The sequence below is a fragment of the Tympanuchus pallidicinctus genome, unplaced genomic scaffold (assembly GCF_026119805.1).
Source record: "Tympanuchus pallidicinctus isolate F22 unplaced genomic scaffold, pur_lepc_1.0 scaffold16, whole genome shotgun sequence".
In the NCBI taxonomy this organism is placed as follows: domain Eukaryota; kingdom Metazoa; phylum Chordata; class Aves; order Galliformes; family Phasianidae; genus Tympanuchus; species Tympanuchus pallidicinctus.
The window spans coordinates 31,586,536-31,603,102 of NW_026294679.1; the positions used below are offsets into that span (position 1 = coordinate 31,586,536).

The following is a 16,567-nucleotide window of genomic DNA, read 5'->3' on the forward strand; positions in this document are numbered from 1 at the left end:
TCTTTGTCCAAGCTGCCTGCTTCTTAGCTAAATTGCCTTCTCCAAACCGTCTTCACATGCGAGGGACTGCCTGTGAGAAGAGTGTGGGTCTTTACACTGTTATAACACCTTGCTAATATATGAGGGCTGCTCTGAAAGTAATGCCTTCTATTTTATTATCTTGACCCACAATGCCAGAATCAGATGTTGGTGGTATGGCAGTAGAGGCTGAACCTTCCCCTCAATATTCCATTACATTTTGTTGCTGTGTGACAGATGGCAGCAGAGGGGCATTGACAGAACAGTGTCTGACATGGAAGCGCATATGAAGCAAAGGTGTGTTGTTGAATCTCTGTGCATGGAAAAAATGGCATCTGGTGACATTCACTGATGCTTGCTGAACATGTATCTCTATCAAATCGTGTTATTGAGTTCTTCATATCTGTTGTAGCTTCCATGGAAATAAATAAGAGGCATTACTTATGGAACAGCCTACAGTGGAGTACAGGTGTAACAAGTAACAGAAATCCATGCTCTAGAGAAGACATCTGACATTTGTATGAAGTATTTGCTGTCCATTACAACCATATTCCTAACAACTGTGACCTGCTGCTAAGCTGCAATGCATGGCTCAGTTCAGCCTCAAATTTCCTTATTGGACAGGAAGTGGTCATTAGCAGAGAGGCAGAGATGAGGCTCAGCCCTGCTCTAGGACATGTTTAACTCATTTCTTACTTGCTGTTAACCAGCATAGGCAACACTAGTATCAAAAAAGAAAAAGAAAAGCAATGAGGAATAAGAGCAGATCCTCATGAATTGTAAACCAGTGTGTTTTAATTGACCACAGAAGAACAATTTCGTTTGCCAACAAACCGAGACCAGTCCCAGCAATGTGACTTGAAAAGTGGAGTGAAAGTACAGCAGATGGGTTCCAGAAATATGATAATTTGTTTCTAAAACTTAGCAGTTCAGTGTGGTCTGGAAAAATACTGCACGTGTCCAGTGCAGATGCCATGGATTAAGAGAGAAAGCAAGCCTTGAACGGAAAGCTGTGCTTTTATGGCCACGTATCTTCGCATGTCTTTCCAATTCAGCACTTTTTTGGACGTCGTACACAGCGCTATCAGAGACCAAAGAGAAGTACAGGTCATCTAGGTTGCTCTCTTCTTACAGTGCAAAAACAGGGGAATGTACTCTGAGCAGGGCTTTCTTGCAGTTACTCTGAACAAACACTATGCCACATCAAACAGGCTCCCACCAAGAAGACCAACACTAGAATTAGTACAACAAGCAAAATTATATCTTTCCTTAAAAAAAAAAAATCCAGTTTATCAGAGCTAAGGTCACTGACAGGGCAGGGCAGCTTGCATTTCTGTTTCTCGCCACTTCAATGTACAGGCATCTTTCTGTCAGGGTTCCACACTCCCAAGTATACATGAACATGGGGAAGAGATGAAAGTACACAAGTCCATAATTGTTTTTTCACCTCTTTCTTCCTTAAATGGAAAATAGGGTAAAAGCTATGAAGAGCTGCTTCATGTTTCCAGAACAGACATTTTCACACAACAGCTGCTGTATCCAACAGCTAAATTCCTTTCCCAGATAGGCCAGACTCACAGTTCCAAGTTCAGGGATGCACTGATAGAAACAAGCACAGAAATTGGCTAAAAAGAAGTCAAGATAACCAGGTACAGATTATTCCCCCAAAACCAACACTGCTCTCTCTCATATTTTAATTCCCAATGTGGGTTGTATCAGTTGAAGGATCATTCTCACATACATCAGCATAAAAGGTTCTGATATGTTGATAAGTGTCTTGTTTTGTGAATCATTTTAGCTCTTCAGCCTGATGTTCAAATTAGAACGCATATTTTAAACGCCTCTACTGTATCACAGTCTGTTTCTTCATTAGCTTCCTCCACAAGTTTGGGACAGAGCTAGATTTTCCAGAGACGTGTGCTTTATCTATTACACACTTCATGCACTCACACATTCTCAACACATTGATTTCTAGTTAACTTCATTTATTTCAAAAACAACAACAACAAAAAAACCACTCTTTTTTTCCCCTCCCTTCTGATATTTGGCATATTTTAGTGTTAGATTTATGCTGTAGGTACTTGAGAAGTTGAAATATTTTCCTTTAATAGCAATTCCTTGTAGTTAAAGAGAAACCCCGTAGTCTTTTCTGGAGTCTGAGATATCACTGTTTATCTATGTGTGCTATAGAGACTACAAGCAGCAAAATTCAGTTGTTAATAGCACAGGTGCTATGTTTTAGACATCTGGCCTAAGTTTCCTTGCCTAATCCAAGGTAGTTCACTGACTGTTGGCACACCTGGCTGCAGTCTGCCAAGTCACACTTCTAATATACCATGTGCAGATGGCAAAGCAACAGCACGCTTTGCAAATGTAACATAGGGTAAATGAAATCTGTAGTCAAGGAGATGCCCTACAATTTCCCAACTACAGATTTTGTCAGAAAGCCTCAATAGGAAGACAGAAGTCCTTAATGAGATGCTACTATTGTTACTCTAGCAATTACATCCAATACAGAAGACAAGTCTGAAACACTGAAGCAAGATCAGGACGTGAAGGCATTCGTTCTCACATCAACATGACTGCACAGAGTATCATTTGGAATATAATGCATTACAGCTTTTAAAATGGAAATAGGTTATTTCTAATGAGAAATAATAACTGTTGACACTTCCTAGCACTATTCATGCTGAAGAGAGTCTGAAACAGGCCCCATACCAATTAAGTCACACCTAAAACTGAATTATTGTCATACGGCCTCAATCTAAGCTACAGATTGTGTCAATGATTGTGGGGAAAAAGGAAAAAAACCATACATGAAAAAATTATATCTGTGGTTTGGAACACACACAAAGCTTTCTGTTGCTTGAAGGAGGGTAATCACTTCCGAAGAAATCAAGAAATAACAGTATTTGTGTGAGATAAACATCCTACATTGGATGTATTTCATTTGTCTTTTTGGTGAGTGATAACTAGTTAAGCATATTACGTTTGGAATTCTGAAAACAGCAGCACTCTTAAAGTCTACTGTGAAGAAGAAATGCAGGGCTAGAAAACACCACGACATCTCTGAAAGAGGGAAAAATTACTCAAAGTTTAATGACAGAAAGCTACATTCCTGTTTTATAGACTAGTTTTTGTTACAAGTCTTCAGGGAAGACAGATGATTCTCACTGGTTACTCAAACTTGCTTTTTCCTCTCTGCTCCCACAGAGGACTTACATCTTCACTTTCCTGTTGAGCTCCCGAGTCTTCATTCACCCACATGAGCTCCTGGCTAAAGTGGGACAGATCTGCATTAAACAGAAACAGCAGCTGGAAGCCGGGACCGAGGCAGAAAAGGTAAATGAGCCACTGCAGCTGGCAGTGCTAGTGGCATTTATTTCCCACCCTTTCCTTTTCGTTGTAAAGCTAGATAGATTGATAAAGAATAAATTGAAATCGTCATCAGAACTTGTGGCTGAATATGCTTTTATTTGGGTCTTCCTCCTTGAAGCACTATTGCTTCTCTGAGAATTACTAATGTAGGTTGTGTAGTAGCTCAGATTGGAAATAATGCAACTTTGCTCCAGCATGCAGCACTGACCTGCAGCTTAAAGCAATGTGTATCTGCCACAGACCTGCCCAGCAAGCTGTTTGGGATTTTGCCAAGCAAGTTCTGTCTAGAATCTTATTGCAGTCACCCTGTCATGTTCTCAGAGTTGAAAGCTCTGCTGTAGGTGCATAAAACCTGTTTTTGATGGAGCGTTACAAGTCAGCGTGATGGTAAATAAGGAAATTTCATCTGATGAAAATTAAGGGATGCAGTACTTAAAATAGTAGCCTATGCTTGCACATGTGATTACACAGCTTTACCACAACTGATTAAACCCAACTGGGTGAGTTTATATATGCACTGATATCCATTTAAGTCTCCCCATATGGAGAAAGTGCACTGAAGGACCTGACTAAAGATGAAGTACCAGAATAGTCCCAGCTGGGATGCAAATATAAGTGGCAGAAACAAGGATGAAATCAGCAAATACTTAAAGATCTGAACTGTTCAAATCCTGTGCTTATTTTAGATCCATTCTTCTATTATGAGAAATAATAAGCTCACATTCCTGATTCTCAGCACATCAATAGTCCCATTTCTTTTTCTCCTTGTAACAGCAAGACTCCAAGTAGGGAGCATGAAAAGTAGCCCTTGAAGTCTGGCAACAGAGTTTTTGACATCAGTACTGACCTAAGGGCTTCTTTCTTACTTCTATTCCTGCTCTGCAGTCTCATGTTATATCACAACATTCCTCCACAGGATAAAAAAAAAGCAACACAAACCACTTCATGCAGATTGACTTTTATGCAGGTCGGTTACCTCATCCACTCATTAAGCAGCAGTGTAGCTATGTTGGTTATGGGGTCAGGGAGGACAGATGCAAGAACTATCATTCTGCATTCAGAATGTATAGTTCCCATCACCACCCCCAACAGGCTCACAACTTACCACCCCAAACCCGGTACATTGTAAATGGCAGTGTTTCCTCAGCTCTGCCTAACTAAACAGCAGAGGTAGGAACTTGCAAGAGATTCTGGGACCATCTGAAACAAGGGGTAAAGCTATCTACAGAAAAGTGAAGACAACTGACAGCTGTCTGTAGTTAGTATCAAAATATATCATCTGCAATACTTGGATTTAATATTAAAGGATTACAAGATGCAACTCTTCTGTGAATGATAATACACTTACAAGTTTTAAAACCAAAAAAGAAGCTGGGCAATAAGTCATAGAACTATAGAATGGCCTGGGTTGAAAAGGACCACAATGACCATCTCGTTCCAACACCCCTGTTATGTGCAGGGTCACCAACCAACAGACCAAGCTGCCCAGAGCCACATCCAGCCTGGCCTTGAATGCCTGCAGGGATGGGGCATCCACAACCTCCTTGGGCAACCTGTTCCAGTGCCTCACCACCCTCTGGGTGAAAATCTTCTTCCTAAGATCTAACCTAAATCTCCTGTGGCTAAGTTTAAAACCATTCCCCCTTGTCCTATCACTATCAACTCATGTAAACAGCCGTTCCCCCTCCTGTTTATACGCTCCCTTCAAGTACTGGAAGGCCACAATGAGGTCTCCCCGGAGCCTTCTCTTCTCCAAGCTAAACAAGCTCAGTTCCCTCACAGGAAAGGTGCTCCAGCTCTCTGATAACTTAAAGTAGTGTGATTGTGGCTATTCAGCAAATTTATTAAGAAACATCATGGCTTCCACACTGACACGAAATAGCATTACATTCTAACAACAGGATGTGAAATAGAGCTGCTCATATTGCAAAACATCCACAATGTCAGACGTTCTGCTGGCAGTTTGGAAACAGCCCTACAGAAGAGCCAACAGCAAGGTGACAATAAAACACAAGGTTTGGAAGGCTGCCTTAATTTACATGCTTTTCTAGGTGCTTTTCCTGTTATGCCCTTGATTCCTTTCTACCCCCTTAGTATGAACTCTAGTCTTTTCCTGCTTACTAAACACAACATGATTGGAAAATACTACCTAAGATTTCTGACATCCCAATCAAATCACTCCTTTGCAGACCTCCATAGCAAGCACCTGTATGTTTTACAGGAAATAAAAAGCTCCTAGCATTTGCAAACATTTGTTTTTAAACAAATACAAGATCATTTTACATGCAGCATGGAAATTCTCAGCTCCAAGCCATTCTACTTATTCACTGTCATAACTCACTGGAGTATCATCAGCTACCAGCACCTTCTAATTAAGTGGCTCCAAAGCAGGAAATCGCTGGCAGAAGTAGTTAAAGCAGCTCTGATCATGTCTGATAAGAGGTTTGCATAAACAAACTAAGACAAGAAGCTGGCTGACTTGTTGCCTGGGTAGTGTGTGAGCTGGAGACGTGGCCACGAGCCAGGTTTTGAGGTTAGGAACCACAGTGCTGATCATTTGTTTTTGACATCATTTGCTAACAGAGAAGTCCAGAAGAAAAACAGCTGAGAGAAAAGCGGATTAAAAAGAAAAATGGGATATCTTGGCGCCCTCTGGACAAACATAAAAACAAAGGGTTTCACAGTTTAAGATATCAATTTTCATACACTTGTCACTATAGCTACGCTCAAGTTAAATTTCATCCCTTCACGTCAAGCTGAACTCTCTAGAAATATGTTAGAAATTAGAGGGACTCAAACAAGATGGTCACAGAGAACAAAAACCCTTGTACAGTATTACTTGATGACCAAAGTACTTAACAGAGGTATTTTTCTTCTCAAAACAGTACTTCTGGGAGAAGTATTCCCCTAGATTTCAGAGAACTCAGGCCTTGCTGGGAAGGGCTGACATCTGGAGCACAGCAATAGAAGCTGTAGGTTTATTGCAAGCATGACAAAAAGGAAAACACACCGTTGCCCACGTATCTGTGATTTCTATCTAGGTTACCACAGATTGCAGGTGGCAAGCCTGTCACGCTGCTTTGGGCTTCATTAGAATGCACCTGAAACTGAAATCTCATGTTTTGCTGAGCTACTGGCTTTAGTGTTGCATTCAAAGTACATCTCCTTTCCCTGAGCATTAAAAGCATCAGATAAAACAATGAGCCTTTTACACCTGTAATCCCAAAGAGAAAAACTGCTTGCTGTTGTCCTGCAAAGGATGCCTGGCTATCTGCTGCAAAGAAAGCAAATCACAGTGACTGCTGAGCATTGCTATGTGCAATAGGAAGTCAGTGTTCACACAGAGCTGCTCACATCATAGCCAGAGGATGTGGGGATCTTTGTTCCCCCTTCCTCCCATATTCAATTCCAAAAGGTAATAAATAATAATACCATCAAAAGGAATTTTGAAGCAGCTTTTGATGGTCAGTGCAGTAAGCATGTACCTCCTCTGTTAGCTCTGATGGAATGGAAGCACACTGGCTACCTAATTAGTTATATCAAAACAGAATTATTCATTCTTTTAATAATTATAGGCTCCACACATCCTCTAGTGAACAAGCATAACTTATATTTTCCTCAAGGCAGATGACAATGGGAGTTTAGTGGACTGACAGCTGTAATACAGAGCTCAGACTCTGTCTGGAAAGATGTTGAAGTTGGGTCCCAAAGCAGCAGCACTCACAGAAACCAAACTTTCAGATCTGATCGATGATGTTTTTTGTTAGGAAGCTCCATCAGTTCTTGTAAAACATTATCTATTGGTCTTAGAAGGCGATTCACTGATTTCTTGTAGCTACGCACACATGCCAAAATCACCTTCTGTAACCCCTAAGTCGCTGATGAGGAATGCAACAAGGACAATATATTGCAGATAAGGAGAAGGAACTGCTGTGTAATGGAACATCAGTTTACGCAAGCAGGGAGGTAAACAGATGAAAGCTTCCCCATTTTCCCCTCAGTGTATCACAAGTTGGGTGGAAAATAAATATAACTTGAATTAAGTTTTGATTCTTTTTATTCTTTAAGTTTTCTTAGCACACTCCCCCAGTTTTGCAAGAGCGCTCCTTCAGTTGGAGAGAGCAGCCTCAGTAAACCTATACTACTTGCATTACTGGCATCCAATTCAGGTCTAACTGATGGAAAGCTTTAGAATATTCACAAGTAACAGAAGAACTTAAAAAATGGCTGTCCTTTCCTGTTCTGTCATTGATATATTTTTGAGTAACAGTCAATACTGATTTTCAAAGTCCATTTTTATTTGGATGTCGTGGAGAGAACACAGACCCACCTTTCCTACTGTTTTGATACACAGATTCATATAGAGGGTCTGATAAATTCTGTAGAACAGAAGTGTCTTTATGAACCTCTCTCAAGCTATACCTGGTACATGCTGCATTAGGTATGCATTTGAAATGAAACATGAAGGTACCGCTGCCCCAGATGGCAGAAATCAAACTCAAGTCCCATTGGCTTTAATCAAATAAGATGCTTAAACTATCCTGTCATCTTCCTGGCTCTATACAATTAACCTTGAAAATATCTTCAAAGCACTTGCTAAGAGACATGACCAAGCTATCTTGAACGGGGGCTAAATCATATTGTTCAGAAGTATGGTTCATGTTCAGTGTGTTCTTTTTTCTCCCTTTCATTTGCCACGAGTGCAAAGTATTTTCAAGCTTGTCTAAATTTATGTAAGCCTTCATCAGGTTCTGCTGTCAGAAAGGTCTATGGTCAGTAATTAACTCCGTATTTCTTTCTAGGCAAAGCTGAAGTCCTTCGCTGCCAAAATCATCCAGCTCCTGAAGGAATGGACTGAAACTTTCCCCTACGATTTCCAAGATGAAAAATCCATGAAGGAGTTGAAGGAGATTGCTCACAGGATCACCCAGTGTGATGAGGTAGGGATGGAGGGGCAGGAGAAAAAACGTTAAGTTGGAAAACAGTATTTGTGTCCACCTTTACAGGTGATTCATCACGGCACAAACTGTTGGTCCTATGCACAGGGTTTTCTGAATGGACTACAGCAGCAGCTACTAGGCTGCCCTGTAGCTGCAGGACAAAGGCTGAGTAATTAAGTTAATGGTCCATTAGCAAGAACTATGTATAATCACCAAGCATAAGAGACAAAACTCACAGCAATATGAAAAAAGATGCAGAAGGAGAAAGGAAAGAAAAGTGATGCTAATGGCACGATGTAGTTAACTTGCATACTGAATTACATGCCATCCTTTGTGCTTTGCTACTGCTCTGCGTTCAAGTCCCACAGAAACATCAACTAATTTGTAGAAGCATAGAATGGCCTGGGTTGGAAGAGACCTTAAAGATTATGTAGTTCCAACCCTCTGCCATGGGCAGGCACCAGATCAGGGTGTCCAGAGCCCCACCCAGCCTGGCATTGAACACCTCCAGGGATGGGGCATCCAAAACTTTGCCAAGCAACCTCTTCCAGCACCTCGCCGCCTGAGATAGGTCAGAGTCCTCCAGCTCAAAAAGATACTTATGAGGGACTTCTAGGGTGCCACGCACAGTATTTTCACAAAGGATGTTCTTTGAGCTATGCTAGCCAGCCAGTCATTAATCCGACCAGGTCTGAGTTTACAGTCTAGGGAGGGGGGAGGATGGGGAAACAAAAGTACCCTAGAACTCCCAAGAAGGGCAAGGGAATCATCTGTAATGTGTTTGTGTGAACATGAAGGGTTACTTTGCAGAAGTTTCTCCTTCTTTTGAAGGCCAAAACTTCAAGATACTCCTGAGAACAATTAGCAGGAAATGGGAAGACAATTGTACTGTAAGCTGTTTTTGTTGATCCAAGCACAGAGAAAATGAAGAGCAACAGGTTTTTCAGCACTGTGTGAATCAGTGGTAGGGCAGTGACAGGTGTTACCAGGTTGCCAAAAGGAAATATGTCAGTTGTGTTGCATCAGCAAAATTGTTTACTTGGCTGCTGCTAAATGTCACTGCCTTAGTAAGAGAAAAGCAGATAGGATTATATTATGCCTTCTATTCCCTTGTAAACAGGACAGAGAGGTGTACCTTGGCAGACATGCAACTGTGAGAGGGAACTTGGCAAAACAGTGATTGTTGAGCATGTATATCTTGGTATTTTATTCATCCACCATTTTAAACTAGAAAAACATTGTGACCTTTCCTTCTTTTCCCCTTTCCTCTCACTTGTATGTATGAATAAATTCTCACTCAGGAGAAAACACCTCAGAATTGCTCAGCACGCTGGTGTCTGAAGCTCCTGGGATGATGTTCATTAATTACAGCATCATATTATTTACCCCCTTCACAAAGCTGCAAGTTCATCAGGAAAGAGCTATGCACATCTGTCTTCTAGGAGACAGAACGTGATACTGACAAAATAAAAGCAGCTCTTGCTCTCAGTATTTGTTGCTTCTTTCCTGTTCTAAGAAAAGAGCCATACTGTACTTCAGCAAGGAATTACAGTAATGATTCAGATTTCTTTTTTAAGTTACTATATTAAAGTTTTTCCAATCCTAGTAGAGCACTATTCTCACTTAGATGATAGCAGAATCAAACAAGAACTGACACATAGCAGTCACACTCGTCCTCATAATACAAGGCTGAGTATCAGTTAGGCACAGGACTGTTGGAGCACAGACACGGACAAGTTATTTTCAACACATTGACACTGGAAATTAAACGCCATGTCACACCTGCTCAGACCAGCTGAAACTTTCAGCTTTATTTTCTGAAGTTATAAGAAAATTTAAGGTAAGATCAGGAAAAGAAGAAAACAGCCAAAACTCTCTAAGAGCTTTGGTCTAAATGTTAAGGTATGACAAATTCCCAGTAGCTTAAGTAACCCATAGTTTTTAACATCACTGCAGTTTCTTCATACGTTTACACCCAGTATATATTTGAATTTCACTTGCCTTCAGATTTGATTCCCTACAATCCAAAGCCAGAAAGTTTTTCTCCTCACAGAGGCATGGCAAGTTGGGCACAGCAGCTGAGGTCAAGTGATTTCAACAGAAAGCTCAGTATAGGGGAGAGCAGAATTAGCTCTCTATTTTAGACCCTTACCATGTTCCCTTGGCATTTCTAAGCACTTGTAGCACAATATCCAAAATGGCTCCAGCCAGCTGCTGTTTAGTGGTAATCCAGTTGCTCATCAAGATGAGCTACACTGCTTCCAGCTTTTCATTTTATTCCACTTGGGAGTTGGATTATTGCCTTGTAAAGCAACATTCTGACACTATTATTGCTTAATTATAGCATGCAATATACAAGTATTTGGTAGTCATCTTCTCTCACATCTGCTACATAATTTCCATTATCACTGCACATTAGTGGCTTTCTGAACCATCACAGTCATTGCAGCTCTTTCTAGTGCATCCAGTTGACTGGCAGAAAGCAATACAGCGTATTGTAAGCTAAGATCTCAACCTGTGGCTAATTTCAAGAGAAATAATTTGCACAAAAGCAGGAGAACAACAGCACAATGGAAAGGAAAAGGACTGTTAACAATTAGTTTTTCCAGCAACAGAGAGTGCAAGGTTAGAGAAATCAAGTCATTTGAAGAGGCAGCAGGAGGGACAGAGGAGTATAAATGCAATTAAGGTTAGCTCCTTGGGGTTGGCTTCAGAAGGAAATGTCTGTAGGACACAAAGAGCCCGCTGCAAAAATAATTCAGTGGTTTAAGTTATCAAACAAAACCAAACCTGACTGGGTGGATTATATATTTTTTGCTTTACCAATCTAAGGGTTGGATAAGGACATAAAACTTGCACAGAGCATTTTAAATTATCAAAGAACACGGATATGCCTAGATCGGTGGAGGGTTTAATTTTTCAAATCCACACTGGGGATATTTTAGGGCTATATTTCTGGATGTGATATGCATTCCCTGGATTCTACACTTGCCAAGTAGACTTGATCATCAGGGAGTCTGATCAGAACGGGAAGGCTTTTCATTTAAATCCTAGAACGGCCTGAGTTGAAAAGGACCACAATGACCATCTGGTTCCAACCCCCTGCTGTGTGCAGGGTCGCCAATCAGCAGACCAGGCTGCCCAGAGCCACATCCAGCCTGGCCTTGAATGCCTGCAGGGATGGGGCATCCACAGCCTCCTTGGGCAACCTGTTCCAGTGCCTCACCACCCTCTGGGTGAAAAATTCCTCCTAATATCTAACCTAAGCCTCCCCTGTCTCAGTTTAAAACCATTCCCCCTTGTCCTATCAGTATCCACCCTCGTAAACAGTCAATCCCCCTCCTGTTTATATCCTTCCTAAGCATATAAATGTATGCAAAAGTTATATGGTATAAGAAGTTGTGTCTGGCTTTCTTATAGGAAAATGGCACGGTGAAAAAGATCATTAGCCAGATGACACAGAATCTCCTGATGGCTCTCTCTGCACGGAGCCAGTACCAGGAAATCAAAGAGAAATTCCGGCAACCTGCTACGGACAAAGGCACCATCCTCAAAACCAAGCCACAGTCTACTCAAAAGGACATTCTGAGTGTGTGCTGTGACCCTCTGATCTTGGCACAACAGCTAACCCATATTGAACTGGTGAGACATAAGTTTGCGAGAGTTATTTTGTTTTCCATTTATTAAGTATTTATCTACTCGCTGTATTTTGCTGCAGGGTTCAGTGAAAGCCCCTAATGCGTTCATTAAATAATATACCAAGTGATGAATGAGAACATCTAGATAACTTCCATATAAACACTTGGTATTTATGAGTAAAGAAAGCTTAAAAAATATTAAAGTTATAAAACTGCCTAATAACTTAGGTCTTATTGGTGCACTGAACTCTGCCTGTACAGTGACAATCTCTAATCTTTCTGACTCAGGAACGGGTGAGCAACATTTACCCAGAGGATCTGATGCAGATTGTCAGCCACATGGACTCTCTGGATAATCACAAGGTACATGAAGGGGTACAGGGAAAAACAGAAGTAAAGACTGATCAGGATTCCTGTATGCTTTGTGCATGAAGGGTTTTCATTTTCTAACCTTCTTTAAGCTCATGCCTTAAACAAAATCCAATAAGATTTTGAACAAGACAAAGCGTATCCCTTGGTATACCAACCTCATCACAATGAAGATTAATAAATACATGGTCTTTTCTCTTGCAGTGCCGAGGCGATGTTACCAAAACTTACAATTTGGAGGCCTATGACAACTGGTTCAACTGTCTTAGCATGCTGGTGGCCACTGAGATTTGCAGGGTAGGTACGAGCAGAAGATAAACTTGAAAAATAATCTTGTCCTTAAGCACAAGTTTTAGGTAGTGGTCTAAAAGAGATTTAAACAGAAGCAATGTAATTAAAGATAATTGCATCATTCAAGCATTAAATTATTTGCATGCTTTTGTTTAAGAGCAGAAGATTAAGAGTTCACAGCTATATTTGTCCTTGCAAGTGTTCTCCAGTTTTGGGTAGCTCCCATAGTAACAGACACGTAGCAAGATGGAAGTTGCATGGAGTTTGAGTTGGAAGTTTAAAATTGTTATATATTTATTTTCAAATGCATGCATGAATTTCTATGATAGGCATCTATACAGAATATAAGGGGAAAAGAATATCAAGACGTGGCCATTATTCCTCTTCACATCCAGGCTACACACCCTGTTCTTAAGTCTGTCTGCTGCTGCCTCCTTAGGTTTAAGTGTTTTGACATAGATTCTTCTGATAGCAGCTTGATGTTGTGCCCCTTTCCCAGAAATGGGAAGCAGCTGAAAGGTGTCCGGCTTGTTCATACAAGTTCACTAGGACATGGAACTGAATTACACTCTTCCACAACTGGGCAAATAATTGGTAATGGCCTCACATACTATTTTAATAAAAAAATATCTTCATAAAATATCCTCAGGCCTACATACTCAGATTGCTTAACTACATAAAGCCTTGAAGCCTCTCTTCAATCAGCTTGTAATAACGCCTTCAACCAAAAATGCCAACCAAAATTCAGACCACCCCTTCCTTCTTAACAGATCTTGATTTTTCCAGGTTGTAAAGAAAAAACAGCGTACAAGAATGGTGGAATTTTTCATTGATGTGGCAAGAGAGTGCTTCAACATTGGAAACTTCAACTCAATGATGGCTATTATCTGTAAGTAACCTGAACACAGATGACAAAAGGCACCACATTTTGCAGCCGTCAGGACCACGCTTATACTTGCCTTAAGCTGGCTGACTACACCACACCAGCCCTTCTACAGGCACAGTACGCATCAGTGACAGAGGAATGCTTGTGTGTGGTGGTAGGGTGTTACCTACATCTTCTGTTTGTCAAGCTGAACTGCCTTCCAAAGTATAAGCAAGGTGCTGCCATAAAAGTATGTATTAACCCTATGTTCCTTCAACTCAGTTGCTTGTTTTGTGTCTTTTCTCCCCATTTAGCTGGCATGAACTTGAGTCCTGTGGCACGGCTAAAGAAAACTTGGTCCAAGGTCAAAACTGCCAAATTCGACGTGTTAGAGGTATGTGTAAAGGTCAGATTTGATTTAGAAATCCATTAGATAGTAATTTCACAGTAATGGTCTGGATTAAATCAAGTCAGAGATCACAGAGGCTCACAGATCTGTGACCTCTGTCAATGGTCACCTGTATATAAACATCAGGGAGAGCGTTTCCTGAATTCCAAAACTCTTGCTTATCTGCAAAAGAAGAGTTAACGTACATTTTCTGTATCATATCTTCTGCAGGCTACCTATCATATCTTTACCCCCCCCAGCATCAAAGTACCTTACATTCTTCATGCAAGTGAATGCTTTTTCACATCCCATAAAACTGATTAGAGTACTCCATCTAGTGGCCTGAATCTGAATGAAAACTAAATTTAATTGCAATCGTTAGATTAACGACAGCAAGTCGAAATAATTGCCTCTTCTTACCCCCCAGTAGTCATTTATTATCTTTTCATCTTTGTGTTAGCAATGGAATGAAAGCACAGAGAAAAGCTATTATGTAACCCTCCTTTCAAACAAGACAAGAATTAGGAAACAAAACTTCTGAATCCAGGGAAATTCCTTACAGAGAGAGTAGTGAGGTGCTGGAACAGCTGCCCAGAGAGGCTGTGGATGCCCCGTCCATCCCTGGAGGTGTTCAAGGCCAGGTTGAATGGGGCCCTGGGCAGCCTGGTCTAGCATTAAATGGGGAGGTTGGTGGCCCTGCATGTGGCAGGGGGGCTGGAGATTCATGATCCTTGAGGTCCCTTCCAACCCCAGCCATCCTGTGATTTCTGTGATAATCCAGACCTGATTACAACAGAAGGTACTCTATTTTATAAGCTTAAAAGGTACCCAGTGAAATCATACAGCATGTACTCCGATAATATCAGGGTTGGTGATTTTTTTTGTTTGTTTTTTTAATAATATTTAAGTCATTTTTGTGACACGACTGCCTTTCCCCCCATAAAAACAGCATCACATGGATCCATCCAGCAACTTCTGCAATTACCGCACGGCCCTGCAAGGAGCAGCACAGCGATCTCAGACTGCCAACAGCAATCGAGAGAAAATAGTCATCCCAGTTTTCAACCTGTTTATCAAAGATATCTACTTCCTGCACAAAATACATACAAACCGCTTACCCAATGGGCAGATAAACTTCAAGGTAGGGTTTGGATTTTTGTAAGATCTATAATGCTTAGGCAAACACTGTGCATTACAGTTTTCAAGTGTCAAGATGTTTAAGCATTGCTGTCAACTAGACTAAATGATACCACCATCCAGGGGAAGTGATATTAAGGTCTCAATACCAAGTTTCTGTGAAAGACCAGTGATTGCAGTTGCTACGTTTGTATTCTGTGTCCAGCAGAACCACACACAATTGCATGTGTGGAAGAGAATCCACAGGACTGCTGGCATTTAATTGCCTTCAGTTAAGAGGTAGGGTTTTAAAACAGAGTTAAAGAGAGATTAACTTCTGTTAGTTATGAAATGAAAAAAGCACACTGCAAACCATGAACTGCATGAATACAAAAGGAGGTGAAATCATATTTGTAACGAAAGAACTGACAGATGAAGATGGATAAGAAAAATAAGTATTTTGAAGCCAAAACTCAAATGTTAAAAAGTTAATCAATTAAAAACTGAACTTAAATAATCTTATCTTTGCCAACTGAGAAGGGAGGTGTCTTCAAGGACGGTTACACCCGTGCAAGTTTTAAAATTAAATAAAAAATGCAAAGGCAAATACAAGAAAATTGTTTGGAACAGTAAACATTTGTCACTCCCCAGCTGTGCTCCTGGAATACGTTCAGAACCCCAAACTTTGAAAGCTATGTAAAGGCCACAGTACAGAGAAATTTCTTCTTCTTAAAAATGTAATAGGAAAGAATAACAAGGAAAGAGGTGGAATAAAGGATAGTAAGAGCAGAAACGTGAATGAGAATGAGACAGAGGCTCTGAAGTTACAGAGAGGAATCAGTATTTGAAGGAAAAGTGATTGTAAAGTTTTTTAAATTACCTCATGCAGAAATTCTGGGAAATATCAAGACAGATTCATGATTTCCTGACATGGAAGCAGGTCGAGTGTCCTTTTGAAAAGGACAAGAAGATCCAGAGTTATCTACTCACTGCACCCATTTACAGTGAAGAAGGTAAAAACCCTTACTGAACATTATATTGTCTTCCTATTTAAAGTACAGAGTGAACAGTTAGCAGACAAGAACAATATTTCATAAGCATGTATTATCAGTTCCACATTGGCTCCTGATAGGAGTAAACCTCACTAGTAAAGTCTTAAATTACAACTGTTATATGAAATATGTTATATGCAATATGTTATATTATTTTATATTGGTTTCATTTAAAGAATCCAATTGTTCTTTTCTTATTTACCAGCTCTGTTTATTGCATCTTTTGAAAGTGAAGGTCCAGAAAACCACATGGAAAAAGACAGCTGGAAAACACTCAGGTAAGAAGCTTCCTCAGCATGAGATTTTTACAGACACACATACATGCTTGTGAACTCTTCATAAGCATTGTTGCACATTCAACTCAGCTTTATCTGCAGCCTGAGAACATCAAAAAACAGGTACAAAAGAGTGAGCTTTTTTGGAAAAAAAAAAAAAGTGAAAAGAAACTTTTTTGAAAAAGTGAAAAGATTCCCGCCTACTTGCATGTCCATCCAGTAAATAATTCCATTTTG

At 40.4% G+C, this 16,567-nt stretch overlaps 1 protein-coding gene across 4 annotated transcripts in view; it reads left to right on the top strand.

Moving 5' to 3' along the window:
- The window catches only part of RASGEF1A (RasGEF domain family member 1A), a 151,256-nt gene that overhangs the window by 131,345 nt on the left and 3,344 nt on the right, over nt 1-16,567 (top strand). For all 4 annotated transcript variants that reach the window (XM_052677592.1, XM_052677593.1, XM_052677595.1 and 1 more), the window contains 10 exons: nt 3,232-3,360; nt 8,199-8,336; nt 11,757-11,978; nt 12,263-12,337; nt 12,548-12,640; nt 13,421-13,523; nt 13,814-13,893; nt 14,837-15,028; nt 15,893-16,016; nt 16,261-16,333. In XM_052677592.1, coding sequence (XP_052533552.1) covers nt 3,232-3,360; nt 8,199-8,336; nt 11,757-11,978; nt 12,263-12,337; nt 12,548-12,640; nt 13,421-13,523; nt 13,814-13,893; nt 14,837-15,028; nt 15,893-16,016; nt 16,261-16,333 — 1,229 coding nt within the window. The remainder of the gene's footprint in view (nt 1-3,231; nt 3,361-8,198; nt 8,337-11,756; nt 11,979-12,262; nt 12,338-12,547; nt 12,641-13,420; nt 13,524-13,813; nt 13,894-14,836; nt 15,029-15,892; nt 16,017-16,260; nt 16,334-16,567) is intronic.